Here is a 14731-nt window from a genome sequence, read left to right as displayed (position 1 = left end):
CCCGCCCCCTCCCCGGCTCATCGCCGCGCTCGGAGCCCCCTCCCCGCACCCCCAGCGAACTTGCTCAGACTCGCCCCCAACTTTTCCGCTCTGGGTTCGGGAGCCTGGGCTCCGGGGCTTCCCCGCCGCCCCCAGTGCCCCGGTCCATCGCCGGCCCGAGGACGCGCAGCCCCCCCTGGTCCGCCTCCCCGCCTATCTCCAGCCTTTGCGGGGAGGGGCTCTCCGCGCTCAGGGGAGTTCCCGAGGGTCCCCCGCGCCGCGCACGCCTCGGTGGTCCCCGTCTGCCCCTGGATCTCTGCCGCGCGGAGCGGCGCAAGATGACCACGCTGGCCGGCGCCGTGCCCAGGATGATGCGGCCGGGCCCCGGCCAGAACTACCCGCGCAGCGGCTTCCCGCTGGAAGGTAAGCAGGGCCCGCCAGCCGCCAGCCGCTCCCAGGGCTCAGCCCGCGGTCTCCCGCGTTCTTCTGGGGAGCTCAACCTTCGGACGTCCAACCCAGCTTCAGGAGGCCGAATACTGAGGCCGGAGGCTCTGGGGATTGCCCCCTGGCCACGGAGTGCGCTAGCTCACCGCGCAAACAGTGGCGCAGCCTGGCGAGGACAGGCCTGCGCACAGGCCCGGGCCACTTCTCCCGGTTGTTTTGGAAGGCCTCGGCGTGGAAGGGGTGCACCGGCTTCTGAGCAACTCCTGCGCCTCTTTTCTGCTCCAAAGTGTCATCTCGGGGCTGCGCCCACCTGTGCAAACCTCCAGTTACTTCCTGAAGTGCTTTCTTGCGTGGAGAAGAGGTGGCAGATTCACAACGGCACTGGGATAGGACTTTTTGGGATTAATGAACTGGTTAAAGTTCCCTTCAGCTCAAGAGGCATCTCAAATTTAACCTGATGCATGTGGGCAACCACCACTCATCAGCCAGGAGCTTCTGGGAAGGCCAGGGAGCCAGGAAGCTCAGCAAGCAGAGTTTTCTAGACAGATAGCCAAGTTGGGGGCCGCCAGAGCCGGGGATACTAGTCCTGGGGTGCGGAGTAGAAGGGCGGGTGGACCCAGCACCTGAGCCCTGCTGTTCTGGGCCCCAGGTGATAACAGGTGACACACTGCTGCCTGTGGCCTCCTCTCATGACCTCCTCTGACTCTTGACTGTTTTCTTAGCCAGAACCCCCAAGGGCTGTCAGCTAACTCAAGGCCTTTAGAAAGAAGTGGCCCAGTGTGCCTGGGTGTGTGGAGCCCAGCTGGAGAGGCCAGAGTCCAGGGTGGCTGCTCTTTCTCCCGCTTGCTCTGCAAAGAGGCCTTTTCTTGGACAAGTTGTATTCTGCACCAGCCCTGGGCTCTTTCTTGAAATCGCACCTCCGAGGACGACCCCCTAACTGATACCCAAAGGGAAGGCAGTTTCTCCAGGGGCCAAGTTAAATGTTCAGGTGACTTTCTCCACGGAAGAATCCTCCTCCAGGGTGCCTTGTTTACCCACAGGCTGCTTATTCGCTTGCACACATGTAACTAAAAGAAGGTCTTGTGGTTGAGAGCAGATGAAAGTCACTAAGTGCTGGGGGCTGTGACTTGCAGACTGGCCTTCGGGTTCCCCTTTCTTTCCCCTCAAGTGACTTCCCCCCTGGTCTCTTTTCCCTCCTGTCCCCAGTGTCCACTCCCCTCGGCCAGGGCCGAGTCAACCAGCTCGGAGGCGTCTTTATCAACGGCAGGCCCCTGCCCAACCACATCCGCCACAAGATCGTGGAGATGGCCCACCATGGCATCCGGCCCTGCGTCATCTCGCGCCAGCTGCGTGTGTCCCACGGCTGCGTCTCAAAAATCCTGTGCAGGTACCAGGAGACTGGCTCCATCCGCCCAGGAGCCATCGGAGGCAGTAAGCCCAAGGTGAGCGCATGGGCCCGGACCCACGAGGCGGCTGCTGCCGGGCCTCCAGAGGTCCTCAGGGTTAGACAAGGGTGGGCAGGAGGCAAATACTGCCATCTGGGGCTTTCCTAGGAGTTCTTTTTTAAAATCTGAGAAGGTAGGTGTGTGCACACGTGCGTGTGCGTGTGCGCGCGCAGGTGAGTGCGAGTGTGCCTGTGTGCAAGGGGGTAGGAGAGAATGGTTTCTAAGGCCCAAGGTTCCTCCATGAACGCGAATCCAAAGTTCCAGTATTTTTCAAAGAAGGCCTCCTTTTGTGTTTTTATACTCTCCAATCCCCAGAAATTTATTTTAACCAGTAGCGCTAAAAGCACACAAGCGGCACTGCCCACCTGTTGACCAATTTTTCCTCTTGTAGCTTCCCCTTTCTCATCCGCTGCACACCCCTTTTCCAAAACAAATTCCAGGAGCCTCTTGGGTTTTCTGATGGGTCCTGGTTGGAACCATTTATCTTCCGACTCCAGCTGTAAATGCCATTCCTTTCCACCGATCAGATCGTCTTCTTGGAGTCAGAAGCTGGCAGGTTATGATTATGACGATTTCTTGTAAGGAGCAGGTAACTTTTCCAAAAGGAGGAGGATGATTTTTTGGTAAGGGGCAGATAAGTTTTTCCTAAGTAGTTTGGTGCAATCCTCAAATGATTTGGTTTCCTTTTTAAAGGGAACACATCCCACCTTGGTGGGGTGAGTGGGAGTGGGGTTGCACGGGTCTGCCTTTCTCCCGCAGGAAGGGGAAAATCCAATATAATTTTCAGTTGCCACAGGGCAAATTCAACTGGAGGCTTAGGGTCAACTGACACTTCCCAACCCCTTCCATCCCAAACCTCTTCACAACTCCACCAGGAACACTTGGAAGCTCTTTTTATTGGGGGCGTGAGGAGCCAGTCTCTCAAGTATCCATATTTGTTATCCAATTGAGCCGATTTTAAAAAATCCACCCCCTCATCTTTTGGTCAACACTTCTGTCCTTACTTTGAGTGGACCGTTGGTTATTTTGGGGGGAAGCACTGGTTGCAGAAACACTTTGATTTCTCTTACTTTTAAGCATTTCTCCTTTAGTTTCGTTTTGGGTGAGACGCTTCTCTGTAAGGAGTTGCTGTTTTTCCCCCGAAGGCCCAGAAAGTCTTACACCCTCCTCCCCTAAGTGTTCGGGCTCTTCTTATTCTGGGCTTGGCCTGACCCATCTTTTTTGGAGACAGTGGTGGGGCCCAGGCCTTTCTGGGGCAAGGTGGTAATTTCTGGTGTACCCTCTTTTCAAAATAAGCTGCCCCCGAAGAGATATCTTCTCTGGCTATGTGGGAGGGAACCCAGACAGTGAGGCCCGGCCTCCCGCTGACTGGTACCAACCGGGGACCTGCCTGTTCTCTTAAAGCAGGTGACAACGCCTGATGTGGAGAAGAAAATTGAGGAATACAAAAGAGAGAACCCGGGCATGTTCAGCTGGGAAATCCGAGACAAATTACTCAAGGATGCAGTCTGTGATCGAAACACGGTGCCCTCAGGTAACGACCAATCCATTGTCATCTCCCTGGGGGTGGCCATCAATGGCTGTTACTCTGGCGGCTCCTCCAAGCCCTAATCACCCAATTATCGATCCAGGCTTTGGAGGCAGCCCTCCCCGGCCCTGAAATATTTATGAACCAATCATTCGTTCTGTGCATATTTTTTAAGGGAGGGAGGGGTGAACAGCTTGTTTGAGGGGTGGTGGCTTCCAGAGGCCTCCATACAGGGCTCCCCAAAGAGGGTTTCTGCGAGGAGGCCGGGCAGGAAACACCAGCAGAGGCCAAGCGGTTATTAATATTGATGCTCCCTCTTTTAAAGAGAAACAAATGTTTTTGTAACCCCAACTGACGGGAGGGGAGATGAGGCCGAGCCTTCTTTGCTGGGAGCACCAAGGAGGGGGGTGCTTTGGCCAGGGCCCCAAAGTTTCCCCCTGGTGCCCCAGGCCCATCCCGGCCCCCAGGCAGCAGGGAGGTGGAGAAGAGGGTTAGCAAGGGGCAAGCGCGAGGGCGAGCGGGAGAGTTTGTTTTTAATTAAAAGGAAACTCCCTTTTCCCCCTGCAAGAACGAGATATTTCAGAGCATGGATTTGTTTACCAGACTAGAATCTGGAAAAAATAAATGGGGGAGAGTGCATTTTCTTTTGATTTTACAATAGGAAACGATGCTGGAGTTGAAATGGAAACCCTTTATGGCCTTAAAAAAAAAAAGGCTGGGTTGCAATGGATAGGGCCACTGGGGTTCTGGCCCCCTGAGCGGAACTTGGGGTCCAGTGCTTTCAGGTGGGGCCGGACGCAGGGGGGCCAGTGGGAGAACTCTCCAAGATTGGGGATCTAGGAGGAGAGGGCTAGTGTTCTGGTTGACCATGGGAGGGCGGCTTTTTCGGCACACAGGCCGGTTATGAGTGGGAAGGTGAGGGGGAGCTTGGCCGGGCCTGGGGACTAGGGGCCTCTTCTCTCAGGCCCCGCTCCTCTCAACCCTGTGCGCCCCCTCGCCCACCCCTCCCGCCCCCAGTGAGCTCCATCAGCCGTATTCTGAGGAGTAAATTCGGAAAAGGCGAAGAGGAGGAGGCTGACTTGGAGAGGAAGGAGGCAGAGGAGAGCGAGAAAAAAGCTAAACACAGCATAGACGGCATCCTGAGCGAAAGAGGTAAGAGCGGCGGCCCGCCCGCGCCCAGGGCCCGGTCCCCGGAGCGCGGCACCCTAACGCCGAGCAGCCTACTTCGGCCCAGGGGCCCTCTGTGCCCACAGCTGGTGGCTCAGAGTGAAGGCGGCAAACGATAACCCAGAGACAGCTGCCGTGAGAGAAGAGACATTTTCAGTTGCTGAACGACTCCGTGTTGTAATCCTCACTCCCATCCAGCCACCCAGAGTCTGGTCTTGTGCTTTGGGAGGAGGCCTGGGGACTGAGGGTCCTCGGACTAGGGAAGAATCGGAGTCGCTTTTGCATGTGCTCTCAGGAAAGGCCCCGGGTCTCTAGAGAGCTTTTCACAGAGAAAGAAACTCTGTGGGGGCAGCGCATCCGGAGAGTTCTCCAGACTGGTCGCCTTATAGCACCTGTGTGTTGGTTGTTGTTGTTATTTCCCCTCTTCAGAAGAAGTGGAGTTTCAGGTGTGCAGGGGCTTGGCCTGTTTGCGTTGCAGAAGCAACGTCCCAAGCTCTAACTCCGGAGATATGTGTGTGGGGGGTTTCTGGGCCTGCAGCGGGCTGGCCCCACCTCTGCCCAGGGGTGCTGTCCAGCTGCGCCTGGTTCCCTTAGGTCTGTCAGCACTAGGAGGAAATCTCCTTTACCTGCTGCGGGTGGTCCTCAGACAGGAATCGGAAGATTATATATATAGTTTTGAAGTTGAACGGGGAGTGGGCGAGAGGTCGAGTTGATCTTAGCAATTCTCGCGGAGGACACGTTGGCACCTGGTTAAGTGCAGGGGTTCTGGGACTGTGTTGCCCGGAGCCGCTTGTCCCCTTGCCTGGGATGTGGACTTCTCTTATGTGAGTCTGTGACCTCCTGTCCCGGGTTTGGCCTGCAGCAGGCGCTCTTGGGCTACACTCTCACCAAGATTCTGGTGGGTTTGGGGTGGGCACCCATTTTCGCCAGCAGGAGCTGCAGCGAGGCCTGGTGGTGTCCAGGGTGGGGTTGGTTGCTTCTTTGACCTTCAGTTCCCAACCGAGTGGACAACTGCTGCTTCTCGGGAGTAGCTGTTTTTCAAAGCAGTGCACCCTTCGCTTGCCACACCCAAGGGATACTTAGATTTGCACATCCTAAATCTAAACAGCCAATTTCGGTGATCCCTGCTCCGGCAGGCTAGGGCTCTGGAGATAATTTTGTTGCTGCTCCTCCACCCCCTTGCCTTGGTCTAGCCACTCGCTTCCTTTTGGAGAGGTGTGTTTATGCCCAGATCTCAGAGAAGAGACTCTCGAGGGGCCCTTTATGCAGCAGATAAATGCTGGGAAGCCGGGAGTCAGCTAACCCCAAGGCTTGACTACTTGTTGCTGGAGGCGCCAGTGGCGGGCGGCGGCGGCAGCAGCAGCAGCGGCCGGGCTGGATGGGCTGCTACTGGGGGCTCTCTGAGCACAGGCAGCAGAGGCCGAGGAGACAAAACACCCCAAATGAGCTGGTCAAACATTTGTACAACTTTTCCAGCTTTTACAAAGAAGGCCTTCTCTACACAATCTACACTTGGAGATGAACTTGGGAGACAAAGCCTGGAGAGTCCATTGAAACTCACACTTTAGCTCGGCCCAGACAAAGCTCCGGCTCGCAGCAGCTTGATGTGGACAAAGGCAGGCAACCTTTTTATAATTCAAGGAGAAAAGAAGAGAAAACAGCCCCACAAAGGCCCGAGAAGGGACATTATGGGCTTGCAATGAGGGATGAATTATTCAATGAGCCCAGGAGCTGCTGTGCCAGGAAGTTTTATGGACTCTCCAGCGTGGAAAAAGTGGCCATTGCACCTACAAAATGTTTCTAGTCTTTGGGGCCATCTAGCTAGGCTGGCTGCCATTCAAGGACAATTGCTACCATTTTTTAAAAACCAGGGTATTCTCCCCAGCGGGGGGCTGGGCCATGGACACACACACACACACACACCCCTGGCACACACACACACACACCCCTGGCACACACACACACACACACACACCTGGGTGGCTGAAGTCTAATTTAATTTGGGGTTGTCAAGGCAGATGTAGCTCTGGTCTCTTCAGAGCCTCCGGTTAGTTCCTTTACTAGATACATCCTAGAGCACAAGGGGGGGGGGGGGGCGGCGCCCAGAGAAGGACAGAGGGAGAAGTCGTTTGAAAGAAAGTCTAAAAACCTGAAACATTTCCTTCTGGTGTTTGGGTCTCAACCATTGCAGGTGGCTTCTCATGGAAAATAGAATGGATGTTGATAAGGGGTGCTGTGTGCCCTGACAGATGCTGAGAACCAGGAGGCTGGAAGAGGAAGGCCTTTGGGTGTGCCCCACTTGCTCCCTTGCAGGCAGGCACTGCAGAAGCTTGGCTTTCCAGGGGCCTCTTTGCCCTAAGGTCAGCTGGGCAGACACCACGACACAGGTCTAGATTCGCCCCAAGAGGTCAGCTTCCGTCATCCCTCTGTCAGGCTTTCTCGGTCTCCTCCCCGGGTCCCTTTCACCTTCCCAGATGTCCCGTGCCTCACTTCCTCCACCAGCCACGCAGCGGCCTCACCCGCCTGGTGCGCACTGGCCTGTGCACCCTGGCGCGCACCAGGCACCCAATGTTCCTGTCGGGCCCATGGTTCCAGGTCCCTCGCCAGGGGAAGCGGAGAAGGTTGGGTGACCAGGGAGCACCACTCCTCCCCACGCTTCGCCCTTGGCCCGCGCCGAGGGCGGAGCGGACGCAGTCGGAGGACCCAAGCCCGGGCCACGGCTTCGGGGGCAGTGTGCACAGCCCGCGCGGTGAGCGCTCAATGGGGGCCTCTGTTCCTCCCCCGGCGCGGCCCAGCGGGCCCGCGGGCGCCGCCACAATGGCCGGGGCCCCCACTCCTCGCCCAGCGCCAAAGCGCCGCGCCGCCCCCTCCCCTGCGCTCGCCGACTCGGCTCGCAGCTTAGCTCGCCGGGCTGCAGCCGACTCAATCGGCTCCTTTATGTCCTTCTCACTTTCATCTAGATGCTGCCCGCCTCCCCCCTTCTTCTCCTTTTTTTTCTCCCTCCCTTGCCTGAGGCTCACATTAGTGAAATTTCTGCAACCTCCCCCATTTTTTTTTCTTATTTTAAAGAAAGCCCTTAACACAAAAGCGGTGACTAATCAATAGAAAGGGGTCCTCCTCCTCCCCATCCTTCTCCTCCTCTTCCAGCAGGGTGACGCTTTTCCTGTTGGTGAGTTTTGGGAAACATTTTTGCTTTGTGCCGTAATGGAATTAGAGGACAGATGAGGGCTGTATAGTGGACACGCGACTGCAGAACTCACACTTAAATATTTAGATGCAACGTTACAATTCCTGACTTGTTGTGCTGCCTTTGAAGTGGCAGCCAGGGAGGGCCGGACGAGAGAGGCCAGATTGCCAAAATGATGTTTTGATTGGGGTTGGAGATATACTTTCCTAGGCTCCCCCTCCCCCACCACCTAGCTTCTTAAATCACAAGTGAGCATGGGAGGTTTGCAACAATTTCAAAGATCTAGTGGAGAGATTCCCCCAAGCAGAAGTAGCAGAAAGACTGTATTGCTTTCCCATCCTGATCCTCTCCCAGTCCGCGGGATGCGTGTATATAAAACAAACAAAACAAAACAACACGGCTGCTTTTTTGTTTTCATTTGAGAAAGTAAAAGTGACCCTAGTTTTGCTGTAGTCGAGAGAGGTTTGTAAACCTGTGGTTTTGGCGACTTCCGCTGTTGGCGGGGATCAAGCAGTTGAACACAGGGAAAAATTCTAAGGTCCCGGCTGTATCTCATGCCGATGGCACCTTGGAAAAGAGAATGCGCTCCTGCATGGGAGAGATACTCAGATGGAAGGAGCTTGGAGGCCAACTCCCAGCTCCTAGTTAGGAAGGGAAGATGGAAGGGCCATTAGGGCTTTTTTTTTTTTAAGGGGGAAGAGTAAGGACAAACGTTCTCAGGGATTAAAATCACGGGTCTCTGATTGTGGGGTTAAAGATTGGAATCTTAAGCTGGAGCGTCCCACACAGACGCAGGCGTCTTTAGAGTATACACTTCATATTTCTGCAAAATCCTTGGCCCCCTCCACCAGAAATACCCCTCCTTTTGCAAATAGGCGAAAACCCCGAATTTGGACAAGAACAGCACCCCTCCAAAAAGAACACCCTCTTTTCCCTAAGGCTTGAGCTGTAACGTGAGGGTTTTGTGTGTTTGCTTTCGGAGGGGGGGGGGGGGCTTGTAACAGAACCCCCCAGTCTTAGGATCGGTTTTCACTTTTTGGTGAGTTCATTTGGTGTCATGGCTTGTTGTAGTAGGCTCTCTTTCTACCTGAGAACGTGGAGACTGAAAAATCAATGCTCGAGGTCATATCTTTAGTGGCGGGCTTGATTTGATTGCTGATAGCAGTCGGTTGGGGATGCAGGGTATCAAGTGTGTAGTAATTACCAAGGGGTCATTTAAGAGTCCCCAGGGTAGGGCCGTAAAACCCATCACGAAGTGGCGGTGAGTGCCTGCCGAAATCAGTCACGCGAATAGGAGAGGTGCCACCGAACTTGCTTTTGACATCCACGAATATACGAATTTTGAAGACCAAACAAACAAAACATCCTTCGTAAACAGGAGGGTAAATGTTCAACTGCATATGTAAATAGCCTGTGTTGTTAAACAATGCAATTAAACAGCGACATTGTAATGGCAAGGAGAAACAAGCAAATGGAGAGGAAACAGCATTTGCCCAGGGCTGGGCCGGCTAGGTCTGAATTGGTTTTCAGGGGTGCTATGACAGGCGACTTATTTATGCAAGTAAATAAAGATTAAAGAACCATTAAGGATGTGCGTCTATAACTAACAAGACAGTAAAAGGCAATTAAGCAATCAGTTTAATGTCTAAGCTGGCTGGCTGCTCTGGGGTTGTTTTACAACGAGGAATTAAAATTTGAAAAGGAAGTTTTCAGGCACTCTGGCCAAATATTGATTAAGTAGCTGTTTGTTGATACCATTGTTATGCGTTAAAAGGCCGGAGTCCGGGCCCCTCCGTGGCCATCTTCTATTGTGAGGGATTCTAAACCGCAGAGATCAAAGACGGATCATTCCAATTTATCTGTCTTGGAAAATCCGCCTTTTCCTCGGGAAACCTCTAAGGAAGAATTGACCAAATTCTCTTTAAGAACTAGGAACTGAAACTTGTCTTACATCTGTAGCGGAGACTCATGGGGTGTTTTTAATTATCCGAGGGTGATTTCTCGTTTAGAACCAAGGGCTGCGCCGGTGTATTTCTCATCAAATAGATGCTCATTTGGGAGCGGGGAGATGGGAGACGGCGACTTGACCATTGGCCTGCCACGAAGTTTCTGAATGTGGGGTGCTTCGATGAAGTTGTCTTCCAAGATGGGGTGGTAGGAAGTCAAGAATTGGCTTTTTAATGCGAAACCAGGTGGAGAATGATTAAATTCGCAGGAAAATGTGAACTGTAGCGGCTCTGTTTCTCTCCATGTGTTCCCGTTGTTTTTTGTATTGACAGATTGATGATTTTTTCACGTGTATTTGGAACCCCCTGTAATAGAGGGCCAGATAATGTGTTTGTTTGTGTATATATTTTGTGGGTCGTTAGATGTTATTTCTGAGTTGATCACTCTGAGTTAGGCTGGCAGTAAGTGATCCCAACTTACTGTTTGGGATTGCCCAACGTAAGTTTTACTTCTGTTGCCCAACATAAAGGTTTACTTGTCTTGCATATTGCACTTCTCAGTCACAAGACTTGGAGGTAAACAAACAAGTTTCCCATTCATCTTCAGCACAGCTGTAAACTCCCAGGCAAAATGTTTTAGGACTTCTTTGGCTGTTGGTTTTTAGATGAACTGTTAGATTTAAAAAAACAAACAAACAAACAAAACCATTTTTTGGGTTTAAGAACTTAATATATTTAGATATGTTTTTATTGTATTTTGAGAGCTGAAATTCCTTTAAGGGTTCTTCTTTTTGGAAATAGCATCTCTGTGCTTAATTTTCAAATTCCAACAACTCACTCTGAGATTGGACAATGTATGCCAGATTCCGGCTTTGGGGATTTAACGGCATAGTCTTGATGTGTGTGTGTGTGTGTGTGTGTGTGTGTGTGTGTGTGTGTGTGTGTAGGGGTGGGGTGAGGTGATTTCTAAATCACCTCTTCTAAATGTGGTCATTCCAGTGCTGACTAATTGCATGGAGGGTATTATTTTAATTTTGTTGCTGTTGTTATTTCCTGTCTCATGTTTACTCTTGATTAAGATGGCTCTGAACATACCGAATCTGAATTATAAGGGGATATTGTCTATTTAATTCCACTCCCCAATCAAATATGAATCGACTGAGGCTCGAATGGTTTCTGTATTGAACATTGAGCCACAGTCATTTCAGTGGAGAGCAACTGCCTAAAACAGAGGAGGCTTGACTTTAGAGTAAGCTTGGATTCATAGAGTTCCCGTGGCTTGACCCCAGACCCAAAGGGTTCTTTGTTGCTTATTTCACATGCATGTAACAGATCACATACTTACAGAGTTGAAGTGTAACCCACCCCTTACCCACCCCCCCTCCGCCCCCTGCCCCCTTGGGTATCAAGCTCTGTGTTTGTGTACCACCAGGGGACAGTGGCTACCAGCTCCAGTTGGGCCTGATCTCCATACCCAGATAAACTTGCTCTACAAGAGCAGGTCCCCTTAGCTCTGGAGTGTGATCTTGAAGAGTACAGGGAAAGTGAAAGGAAATTTCCAAGTGACCAGGCTTCTGAAAGATGTGCTCCAAATTGGGGACAGAGTCATGCTGTGGCCATCCCTACCTTTTAGGACATATCCTCTCCTATGTTGGCCGTGGTCCAGTGTGTCACAACTCCAATTTCAGCTTGGCCTTCATTTCCAACACCAACGCTGCTGTGCTTCTGGCCAGAATCAGAACCGCCCTCCTCCGAGGAAATGTCCCCCTACAATATCCGCCCTTCTTGGGATTGTGCTCCCAAGTGAGCAGACCACTTCTAACTTTTCCAACATTTCCCACTCCCTCCCCCTTTTATTGTTTGGTCCAGCAGGACGGGTTCTGTGATTGGAAATGCCCATCAGCATTTCTGTTCAAGAGATGCGTTAGACAGTTTCTCACCACTGAGGGGAGTGTGGCCATTGGACAGGGCCCTTGTTGGAGACATTTTGGGAGTGGTGGAATTTACGAATTCTTGCCTTCCAAGTCGGTCTTCCTTCCTTCCTTCCTTCCTTCCTTCCTTCCTTCCTTCCTTCCTTCCTTCCTTCTTCCTATAGTCAAGGAGAGACCCACAAATAACTCCGGCTACAAGAACCATAGCCCTTAAAAAAAGTTATTTTATTTTAATAAGAAACAGTGTTGTGATGTTTAGAATTGGACTGTGATGCCTCTTCTTTGAGAAAGGGAAAGTGGAGAAATAGCATTATCTTGTACATTGAAAAGAGAAGGCAAGATTTTAAATTCAACAAACCAAAGCGAACCCACCAATCTCAAACAACTTCCCTTTGGGATGAGAAACCTGAGTCAACGGCTTGTGAATTTTGAGGTCACCCTTCTTACAGTTGTAGTGGGGAAGTGCAACTTGCCCTGTAAAACAGAACATCTAAACCTTCCCCTGGGCAGTAACAAATTACCGTTAGAGTTATCTCCTTAAACCCACGCAGGGATTTCTCGGCTCCTAGGTACTTTCATTCAACCCACTTTACCGCATCTATGATAGGGTGTTAACAGAAGCTCGCACGTCCAGCAGCCCACCACCCATTCGCTGAACCTGGACCCAATTTCCAGGATGGGTTCCATTTTAAACGAGGTGGCTTTCAGTGCCTTCTGACAGGAGTGGGAGACTCCTGGCTGGCCAATGTAGGATTGGGGAGAAGGAAATAGCATAGATTTTCAGCATTACAAATTTCCCAGCATCCTTTTTAGGAATTCCAATAGTGTCCTTTGATGGAGGCTTCGGTTTGGATTTTAGAATCCTAAAGCAGGTGACTAGCAACCACCAGGGAACTAGATGCCCTTGGTCTCACATCGTGGGATGGCAGTAATCCGTAGGCTGGGGTCTAAGGGGAGGCCCATGGCGGCAGTGCCTCAGGGAGCGGTTTACTTTCTGGAGTGGGTCCATAGTCAATGCTAGAGTCTCAGACATAAATGATCGCATTGTCAACACAAAGCCTCTATCTTTAGCTTGTGATATTTCTCACAAACCAAACATACTGTCGTACAGCACAGCGCCCCTCTTATCTCACCGTTTCGGCAAATCCTACTGTGAGCCCTGGTGGCGTAGGGATGGCCAGTTGGCCTTCTTGTTCCAGGAAGTAGTCACAGTTTCATTGTGATGAGTCGGCATCCGCTTGGTGGCAGTGAGTGCATCTGAGTGTGGAGCGCTGCGTGGTGAACAGAAAGGTTGGTGGGTTGAGCCACCCAGCAGCTCCAAGGTAGAAAGCCCTGGCGGTCTGCTTCCATGAGGAGTCCAGCCAAGGCAACCCCGGGGCACTTCTGCTGGGTCACATGAAATACCTGGGCGTGGAGAGCTGGTGTTGTTAGGTGCCATCAAGTCGGTTCGGACACACAGCGACTCTGTGGACAACGGCACTACACAGTTCCCGCCCTATACCATCATCACAGCTGTCGCTTTGTTTGCGCTGTTGCTGCCGTCAGTGTGTCAGGCGTCTGGACACGGGCCGTTCCTTTCTTTCACTGCACTCCAGCTAGCCCCTCGCCCACTCGGCCAATTAACCAGGAGTTGGCCCTTGCTTGGGGGCTATTCATATCCTCTTTGTTTCTTTTCGAGGGTCTAACTTTAAAAATATTTTGAAATGATTATTGACTTAGAAGGCCTATCTATAAACAAAAGGAGCTCCATTGGCATGGAGCTTAAGTCCTCGGCTGGTAGCCAAAAGGTCTGTAGTTTGAACCCACGGCGTTCAATGGGGGAAAGACTTGGCTGACGGCTTCCACAAAGATTACAGGCTTGGCAACCCAATAGGGCAATTCAGCTCCACCCTTTAGGGTTACTATGAATCCGATTTGACTCCTTAGTAAATATCTACTTTAAAGTTTCCCAATATCTAAATATATGATCCTGGTTAAGAAAACCGTGGCTGAAGTGTTGTGTGCATGTGTGTTTGTGCATAAGGGACTTCAAAATGTTCATGGAAAAATTCCGTTACCTTTTCATTCCATTTTCCCACAAGGTTTTGATGGGCCTCTTATGTGTGTGTTTGTTAAATATTCTATTTGAGCTGAATAAGACCTAAAGCCCAACCCCAAAACCCTACCACTTGGCCTAACTCTGATCCTGCTAAGAAAGCAGTAGGGTTCCTCTCGATTTATCCTCCCTTGGCCAGTGCCCTGTAGGAGAGTCACCCAGGCCTTGGAGCATGTCTAGTCTGCACTATTTGAAGACACTCGAACCCCCTTTGTACGTCTTTGCCTTGCCAGCACGTGGCACCCGGGGTCAGAGTGAGTGGCCTGTGCCTGCGTCAGCCACCAGAGACCAAGCACTTTCCCAGTGCGATTCTCTGCATCACTTCAGCTTCCTGGGGCATGCTGGGGTTAAAGTAGAGGATGTCTGTTATGCCCAGATAGCACTCTCCGTAGCGAAACACAAACTCTTAAAAAATAAGAAAGAAAGAAAAGGAAAATGTAGAAACCGAACAGCTACAAACTAGCAGATGGGCTCTGCCCAAGGGTCGAGAACAGCTTAACTGGAGGGCTTATCAGCAACAATGAACACACACACACACTCACACACAAACACACTCCCAATCTACTTTTATCAAGTGGGAAAATGACGGAGTTGATAAACATTTTTTCAAAATATGGAAATGGGTACTGTATATTGATTTTTGAAATCAGACAAAATCAAATTCTGGGACGATTCCATGACGTGGAGAAAACTTTTCTTCATCTCTCCCCTGCTCCCAGCTCTGCAAAGGGGACTTTTCGCTCCTCTATGAACACTGTCCCGACCGCTCCAAATGGGATGTGTTTGGGGGCAGGTGAGCATTTCTGTTTTTGGCGCACCAGTTACTCGCTGTCCGTGGGTCTCACACCCACTTTCTTATTCCTGAAATTCTGCTGCTGCCTAGGTCTTAGGGACTTACTTCACGGTCTCTCCCTCCCTTCCCTCTGCAGCTGGGGTCCTTGTTCTTAAATGCCTCTCTAACTCTGCCTCCCTGGGAGATGGTGCGGGTCCTTCTTGTGCCCCCCCCCCC

General features: G+C 51.6%; 1 protein-coding gene across 2 annotated transcripts in view; it reads left to right on the top strand.

The window, feature by feature from the left end:
• The first annotated feature begins 317 nt into the window (after window positions 1–317).
• PAX3 (paired box 3) overlaps window positions 318–14731 on the top strand; it is a 112621-nt gene continuing 98207 nt past the window's right edge. The window contains exons 1-4 of one of the 2 annotated variants that reach the window (XM_004701637.3): window positions 318–402; window positions 1630–1865; window positions 3276–3402; window positions 4414–4548. In XM_004701637.3, coding sequence (XP_004701694.1) covers window positions 318–402; window positions 1630–1865; window positions 3276–3402; window positions 4414–4548 — 583 coding nt within the window. Of the gene's footprint in view, window positions 403–1629; window positions 1866–3272; window positions 3403–4413; window positions 4549–14731 lie in introns of both variants that reach the window. The other variant, XM_004701636.3, reaches the window with a different exon arrangement.

This window comes from Echinops telfairi, unplaced genomic scaffold, assembly GCF_000313985.2.
Source record: "Echinops telfairi isolate 266 unplaced genomic scaffold, ASM31398v2 ScPeMD7_3;HRSCAF=10, whole genome shotgun sequence".
NCBI classification, from domain to species: Eukaryota; Metazoa; Chordata; class Mammalia; order Afrosoricida; family Tenrecidae; genus Echinops; species Echinops telfairi.
This window is presented reverse-complemented; position numbering and strand designations above follow the sequence as displayed.